Raw genomic sequence first — 7,917 nt, 5'->3', positions numbered from 1 at the left:
TTATTCTACGCTTCTGGCGCATTTCGGATAGAGTGCTCTGAAACCGGAGTAGATCGAGCGCACCCCGTATGACGTCATGCGCCGCTGTATGGACGCCGTTCCCATGGCTCCTCCCCTCTACTACGTCGACGTGGCGCCCTGCGCTAGTCCGAAGCGACGGGACCGGAAACCGAGGATAGTATCACACATCAGAAAGACAGAACTGAACCTGCAACCGACTAAAATACACATAAACAAGGAATAACGTAAGGCTTGAAGTATCTCTTTTGCTGAAATGTCATCGTATTATTTTGTCTTAGTAGGTGATGCTTTCCTATTCGATTTCATATCGAGTTTTTATGTCTGCAATGTTGGCTAAGGATGCAGCTCACACAGTTGCTCACCAATGTCAGATAAGGAACTACCTGTGTCTAAAAATTAGAATAGCCATAATCATGTTATTTTTTAAACTATTCATAATGTGCCATTGACTAGGCGGCCAACCATACAGGTGCAGCTCACGTTAGCTAGATAGATAGCTAGTTGTTGTCCGATGTCAATTAATTATGAATGGTGGGTAGGTAAGTAGATAGCTAGTTAACTTGTGTTCAGTTCCTTGCCTGTCATGGATGACCAGGGGTGTAATCATTACTCCAATTCTGTTGTAAAAAGTTTAGCAACACAAACAGTTTACCCCAAACGGAAAACGCAAACGAGTTTCTAGAATGGTGATATTAGGTGTGTTTCTGCCCCCTCCCCCCAGAATGGTGGTATAATGTGTGTTTCTGCCCCCACACTCCTGTTCCTCTGGTGAGTTAGAGGTTAACCCAGGCCCTGCAGCCCTCAGTAATCACTCCCCTTCCCCAGGCACTCTCATTTGTTCTTCTTCTGAAACTGCAAAAGCCTTGGTTTCATGCATGTTAACATTAGAAGCCACCTCCCTAACTTTGTTTTATTCAGTGCTTTAGCACACACTGCCAACCCGGATGTCCTAGCCGTGTCTGAATCCTGGTTTAGGAAGGCCACCAAAAATCCTGAAATTCCATCCCTAACTATAATATTTTCCGACAAGTTAGAACTGCCAAAGGGGGTGGAGTTAGCCTGCAGAGTTCTCACACTATCCAGCTTTGTGCCCAAACAAACTTCTACTTTTAAAAATCCACCTTTCCAGAAACAAGTCTCTCACTGTTGCCACTTGTTATAGACCCCCTTCAGCCCTCAGCTCTTCCCTGGACACCATATGTGAATTGATCGCCCCTCATCCATCTTCAGAGTTCGTACTGTTAGGTGACCTAAACTGGGACATGCTTAACACCCCAGCCATGCTACAATCTAAGCTAGATGCCGTCAATCTCACACAAATGATCAAGGAAAATACCAGGTACAACCCTTAATCTGTAACCATGGGTTCCCTCTTAGATATCATCCTGACCAACATACCCTCTAAATTACACCTCTGCTGTCTTCAACCAGGATCTCAGCGATCACTGCCTCATTGCCTGCGTGCGTAATGGGTCCGCGGTAAAACGACCACCCCTCATCACTGTCAAACGCTCCCTAAAACACTTCAGCGAGCAGGCCTTTCTAATCGATCCTGGAAGGATATTGACCTCATCCCGTCAGAATCAATCCTGCCCGGCTTTTCTAAAATCTTCGAAAGGCAAGTTAACAAACAGATCACCCACCATTTTGAATCCCACGTTACCTTCTCCACTATGCAATCTGGTTTCAGAGCTGGTCATGGGTGCACCTCAGCCACGCTCAAGGTCCTAAACGATATAATAATCGCCATCGATAAAAGACAGTACTGTGCAGCCGTCTTCATCGACCTGGCCAAGGCTTTCAACTCTGTCAATCACAGCATTCTTATCGACAGACTCAATAGCCTTGGTTTCTCAAATGACTGCCTCGCCTGGTTCACCAACTACTTCTCTGATAGAGTTCAGTGTGTCAGAATGGTGATATTATGTATGTTTTGGTCCCCCCCTCCAGAATGGTGATGTTATGCATGTTTCTGCCCCCCCCCCCTCCAGAATGGTGATATTATGTATGTTTCTGCCCCCCCTCCAGAATGGTGATATTATGTATGTTTCTGCCCCCCTCCAGAATGGTGATATTATGTATGTTTCTGCCCCCCCCCCTCCAGAATGGTGATATTATGTATGTTTCTGCCCCCCTCCAGAATGGTGATATTATGTATGTTTCTGCCCCCCTCCAGAATGGTGACTGACGTGCAGCTGGCCATCTTTGCCAACATGTTGGGTGTGTCTCTGTTCCTGCTGGTGGTTCTATATCACTATGTAGCCGTCAACAACCCCAAGAAACTGGAGTAGAACTGGTTTTTCCAGAGAGGGGGAGAGATGGAGGTGAGGAGAGATGTGGTGTGGGGGGGGGTGAGAAAGAGGAGAGATTGGGTGAGGAGAGTGGGTGGGGTGAGAAAGGAGTGATGGGGTGTGAGGAGAGAGGAGTAATGGGGTGAGGGGGGTGATGGGGTGTGAGGGGAGGAGTGATGGGATGTGGGGGAGGAGTGATGTGGGGGAGAGGAGTGATGGGGTGTGGGGGAGAGGAGTGATGGGATGTGGGGGAGGAGTGATGTGGGGGAGAGGAGTGATGGGGTGTGGGGGAGAGGAGTGATGCGGTGTGGGGGAGAGGAGTGATGGGGTGTGGGGGAGAGGAGTGATGGGGTGTGGGGGAGAGGAGTGATGGGGTGTGGGGAGAGGAGTGATGGGGTGTGGGGAGAGGAGTGATGGAATGTGGGGGAGGAGTGATGCGGTGTGGGGAGAGGAGTGATGGGGTGTGGGGGAGAGGAGTGATGGGGTGTGGGGGAGGAGTGATGGGGTGTGGGGGAGAGGAGTGATGGGGTGTGGGGGAGAGGAGTGATGTGGAGAGGAGTGATGTGGTGTGGGGGAGAGGAGTGATGGGGTGTGGGGGAGAGGAGTGATGGGGTGTGGGGGAGAGGAGTGATGGAATGTGGGGGGGGAGGAGTGATGCGGTGTGGGGGAGAGGAGTGATGGGGTGTGCGGGAGAGGAGTGATGGGGTGTGGGGGAGAGGAGTGATGGGGTGTGGGGAGAGGAGTGATGGAATGTGGGGGAGGAGTGATGCGGTGTGGGGGAGAGGAGTGATGGGGTGTGCGGGAGAGGAGTGATGGGGTGTGGGGGAGAGGAGTGATGGGGTGTGGGGAGAGGAGTGATGGAATGTGGGGGAGGAGTGATGCGGTGTGGGGGAGAGGAGTGATGGGGTGTGCGGGAGAGGAGTGATGGGGTGTGGGGAGAGGAGTGATGGGGTGTGGGGGGTGAGGATGAGGTGGGGGGGAGTGAGGATGAGGTGTGGGGGGGGTGAGGATGAGGTGTGGGGGGGTGAGGATGAGGTGTGGGGGGGTGGGGGGAGTGAGGATGAGGTTAGGGAGAGGAGTGAGGATGAGGTAAAGAGGGTCTGAAGAAAGGGATGATAACTCTGCTAGTCAGCCATTGGAGGTTCTGCCCACATATATTGGTATCAGTTTACCCCTACCAGTTTTCTAACCATCCTGTCATGCTGTTCCTTCATTCCAAATGGAATCCTATTTAGTATTTAGTGCACTACTATAGACCAAAGCCCATAGGGTCAAATATAGGGAACGGGGTGCCATTTGGCCATCAGGATGTGACTTGACTTCTCTCTCCTCACAGGTGGCTGAAGAGGACCATCGAGAGTAGCAGTCAGATGCCATACCTCTGCTTGCATTAGTGCTGTCTCATTCTGTGCAGGTGTTTTCTAATAAAAGGACTCTACAAACACCTGTCAGTTTATTGTGTGGTGATTGATTAGAAAGAATTGTTAATTTTGACACAAAAATGACAAACAAACATTACATACAAACATGGACACTCAGGGATGGAACTTAATGATTTTTTAAAATGACTTCTATACAACAATTCCCACTGCCCTGCATCCAAAATCTGGGCCATGGGATATTTGAGGAGACCAACATTTTCTACTAGCCTGGTCTGAAAAATGTCAGGTATCTTGATTACCACCATACAGAACATGTCTCAGAGCTGTTGTCTTCAAGCTCACCGTTATAGAGGTCTATAGAGCCTGTCTGCATTCAGGATTTCTGTAACCGTTTGCTACCCTGTGTAAAAATGGACTTCATTTCAGAAACACTTTGTTTTTCAAACATGGTCCTGTTTTATCAATTGCTGCGCTGATCAATGGACAGTTCATTACCTCTGTCAAATTATTATGTAGCTTAAAGTTGTATTTTTATTCATGTTTGCAATAAAGATGACGCTATAATAGACATTTACACTAAACCTATATCTAAAAATACATCCTAATGATAGATCTACACTACATGGATACAGTGGCAAAAACAAATGTGAACCCTTTGAAAATACATGTATTTCTACATAAATTGTTCATGAAATTTGATCTATACTTTATCTAGGTCTCAATAATGGACAGTCTGCTTAAACTCATAACACACAAACAATTATACGTTTTCATGTCTTTATTGAACACACCGTGTAAACATTCACAGTGCAGGGTGGGAAAAGTAAGTGAACCCTTGGATTTAATAACTGGTTGACCCTCTTTTGGCAGCAATAACCTCAACCAGATGTTTACTGTAGTTGTGGATCAGACCTGCACAACGGTCAGGGGAAATGTTGGACCATTACTCTTTACAAAACTGTTTCAGTTCAGCAATATTCTTGGGATGTCTGGTGTGAACCGCTCTCTTGAGGTCATCCCACAGTATCTCAATGGGGTTGAGGTCAGGACTCTGACTGGGCCACTCCAGAAGGTGTATTTTCTTCTGTTGAAGCTTTTTGGTTGTTCGTTTTCTTCTGTGTTTTGGGTCGTTGTACTGTTGCATCACCCAACTTCTGTTGAGCTTCAATTGGCGGACAGATAGCCTAACATTCTCCTGCAAAATGTCTTGATAACCTTGGGAGTTCATTTTTCCATCGATAATAGCAAGCTGTCCAGGCCCTGAGGCAGCAAAGCAACTCCAAACCATGATGCTCCCTCCACCATACTTTACAGTTGGATTTTGGTTTTGATGTTAGTGTGCTGTGCCTTTTTTTCTCCATACCTAGTGTGTTCCTTCCAAACAACTCAACTGTAGTTTCACCTGTCCACATTATTTTTTATTTACATTTATTTAACCAGGCAAGTCAGTTAAGAACAAATTCTTATTTTCAATGACGGCCTAGGAACAGTGGGTTAACTGCCTGTTCAGGGGCAGAACGACAGATTTGTACCTTGTCAGCTCGGGGGTTTGAACTTGCAACCTTCCGGTTACTAGTCCAACACTCTAACCACTAGGCTACCCTAGTTGTGATGTGGAACATCCAGGTGCACTTTTGCAAAAAAAAATGGACAGCAGTGGCTTCTTCCGTGGTGTCCTCCCGTGAACACCAATCTTGTTTAGTGTTTGACATATCGTAGACTTGTCAACGGAGATGTTAGCATGTTCCAGAGATTTCTGTAAGTCTTTAGCTGACACTCTAGGATTCTTCTTAACCTCGAGTATTCTGCGCTGTTCTCTTGCAGTCGTCTTTGCAGGACGGCCACTCCTAGGGAGAGTAGCAACAGTGATGAACTTTCTCCATTTATAGACAATTTGTTTTACCGTGGACTGATGAACATTAAGGCTTTTAGAGATACTTTTGTAACCCTTTCCAGCTTTATACAAGTCAACAATTCTTAATCTTCTGAGATCTCTTTTGTTCGTGGCATGGCTCACATCAGGCAATGCTTCTTGTGAATAGTAAACTCACATTTTGTGAGTGTTTTTTATAGGGCTAGGCAGCTCTAAGCAACATCTCCAATCTCATCTCATTGATTGGACTTCAGGTTAGCTGACTCCTGGGGTGGCAGGTAGTCTAGTGGTTAGAGTGTAGGGGTGGCAGGTAGTCTAGTGGTTAGAGTGGAGGGACAGCAGGTAGCCTAGTGGTTAGAGTGGAGGGACAGCAGGTAGTCTAGTGGTTAGAGTGGAGGGACAGCAGGTAGACTAGTGGTTAGAGTGGAGGGACAGCAGGTAGCCTAGTGGTTAGAGTGGAGGGACAGCAGGTAGTCTAGTGGTTAGAGTGGAGGGACAGCAGGTAGCCTAGTGGTTAGAGTGGAGGGACAGCAGGTAGTCTAGTGGTTAGAGTGTAGGGGTGGCAGGTAGTCTAGTGGTTAGAGTGTAGGGGTGGCAGGTAGTCTAGTGGTTAGAGTGTAGGGGTGGCAGGTAGTCTAGTGGTTAGAGTGTAGGGGTGGCAGGTAATCTAGTGGTTAGAGCGGAGGGGTGGCAGGTAGCCTAGTGGTTAGAGTGGAGGGGGTGGCAGGTAGCCTAGTGGTTAGAGTGGAGGGGTGGCAGGTAGCCTAGTGGTTAGAGTGGAGGGGTGGCAGGTAGTCTAGTGGTTAGAGTGGAGGGGTGGCAGGTAGTCTAGTGGTTAGAGTGGAGGGGTGGCAGGTAGTCTAGTGGTTAGAGTGGAGGGGTGGCAGGTAGTCTAGTGGTTAGAGCGACGGACTTGTAACCAGAAAGGTTGCAAGATCAAATCCACCAAGGTAAAAATCTGTCATTCTGCCCTTGAACAAGGCAGTTAACCCACTGTTTCTAGACCAGTTAACCCACTGTTCCTAGACCAGTTAACCCACTGTTCCTAGACCAGTTAACCCACTGTTTCTAGACCAGTTAACCCACTGTTCCTAGACCAGTTAACCCAATGTTCCTAGACCAGTTAACCCACTGTTCCTAGGCCAGTTAACCCACTGTTCCTAGGCCAGTTAACCCACTGTTCCTAGACCAGTTAACCCACTGTTCCTAGACCAGTTAACCCACTGTTTCTAGACCAGTTAACCCACTGTTCCTAGACCAGTTAACCCACTGTTCCTAGACCAGTTAACCCACTGTTCCTAGACCAGTTAACACACTGTTCCTAGACCAGTTAACCCACTGTTCCTAGACCAGTTAACCCACTGTTCCTAGACCAGTTAACCCACTGTTCCTAGACCAGTTAACCCACTGTTCCTAGACCAGTTAACCCACTGTTCCTAGACCAGTTAACCCACTGTTCCTAGACCAGTTAACCCACTGTTCCTAGGCCAGTTAACCCACTGTTCCTAGGCCAGTTAACCCACTGTTCCTAGACCAGTTAACCCACTGTTCCTAGACCAGTTAACCCACTGTTTCTAGACCAGTTAACCCACTGTTCCTAGACCAGTTAACCCACTGTTCCTAGACCAGTTAACCCACTACTTGCCTAGTTAAATGGAGTCATTAGCCTAGGGGTTCACATACTTTTTCCAACCTACACTATGAATGTTTAAATGATGTATTCAATAGACATACATGTGTGTTATTAGTTTGAGCAAACTATGTTTATCTATTGTTGTTGTGACTTAGATGAAGATCAGATCAAATGACCAATTTATGCAGAAATCCAGGTTATTCCAAACAGTTAATACTTTTTCTTGCTACTGTACATTATTTTCCTAACATGTTACTGTAACACATTTACACTAGGCCTACATCTAAAAATACATCCTAATGATAGGACAATTATGTATATACTGTATATCATTTAGGATGTGTTTTCAGATACAGTTGAAGTCGGAAGTTCACATACACCTTAGCCAAAAACATTTAAACTCAGTTTTTCACAATTCCTGACATTCAATCCTAGTAAAAATTCCCTGTCTTAGGTCAGTTGGGATCACCACTTTATTTTAAGAATGTGAAGACAGAACGCGTCTCCTTCCTGAGCGGCTGCGTGGTCCCACGGTGTTTATACTTGCATACTATTGTACAGATGAATGTGGTACCTTCAGGCGTTTGGAAATTGCTCCCAATGATGAACCAGACTTGTGTAAGTCTACATTTTTTTTCCTGAGGTCTTGGCTGATTTCTTTAGATTTTCCCATGATGTCAAAGAGGCACTGGGTTTGAAGGTAGGCCTTGAAATACA

The 7,917-nt window shown here is 46.7% G+C and overlaps 1 protein-coding gene across 1 annotated transcript; it reads left to right on the top strand.

The window, feature by feature from the left end:
- The first annotated feature begins 135 nt into the window (after positions 1–135).
- Positions 136–3,756, top strand: LOC115124760 (oligosaccharyltransferase complex subunit 4 (non-catalytic)). The gene is made up of 3 exons (XM_029654235.2): positions 136–245; positions 2,198–2,345; positions 3,649–3,756. The coding sequence occupies exon 2, from the start codon at positions 2,199–2,201 to the stop codon at positions 2,310–2,312; it is 114 nt and encodes a 37-aa protein (XP_029510095.1). The 5' UTR covers positions 136–245; position 2,198; the 3' UTR covers positions 2,313–2,345; positions 3,649–3,756.
- Positions 3,757–7,917: the final 4,161 nt, after the last annotated feature.

This window comes from Oncorhynchus nerka, unplaced genomic scaffold (genome assembly GCF_034236695.1).
Source record: "Oncorhynchus nerka isolate Pitt River unplaced genomic scaffold, Oner_Uvic_2.0 unplaced_scaffold_511___fragment_3, whole genome shotgun sequence".
NCBI classification, from domain to species: domain Eukaryota; kingdom Metazoa; phylum Chordata; class Actinopteri; order Salmoniformes; family Salmonidae; genus Oncorhynchus; species Oncorhynchus nerka.
This window is presented reverse-complemented; position numbering and strand designations above follow the sequence as displayed.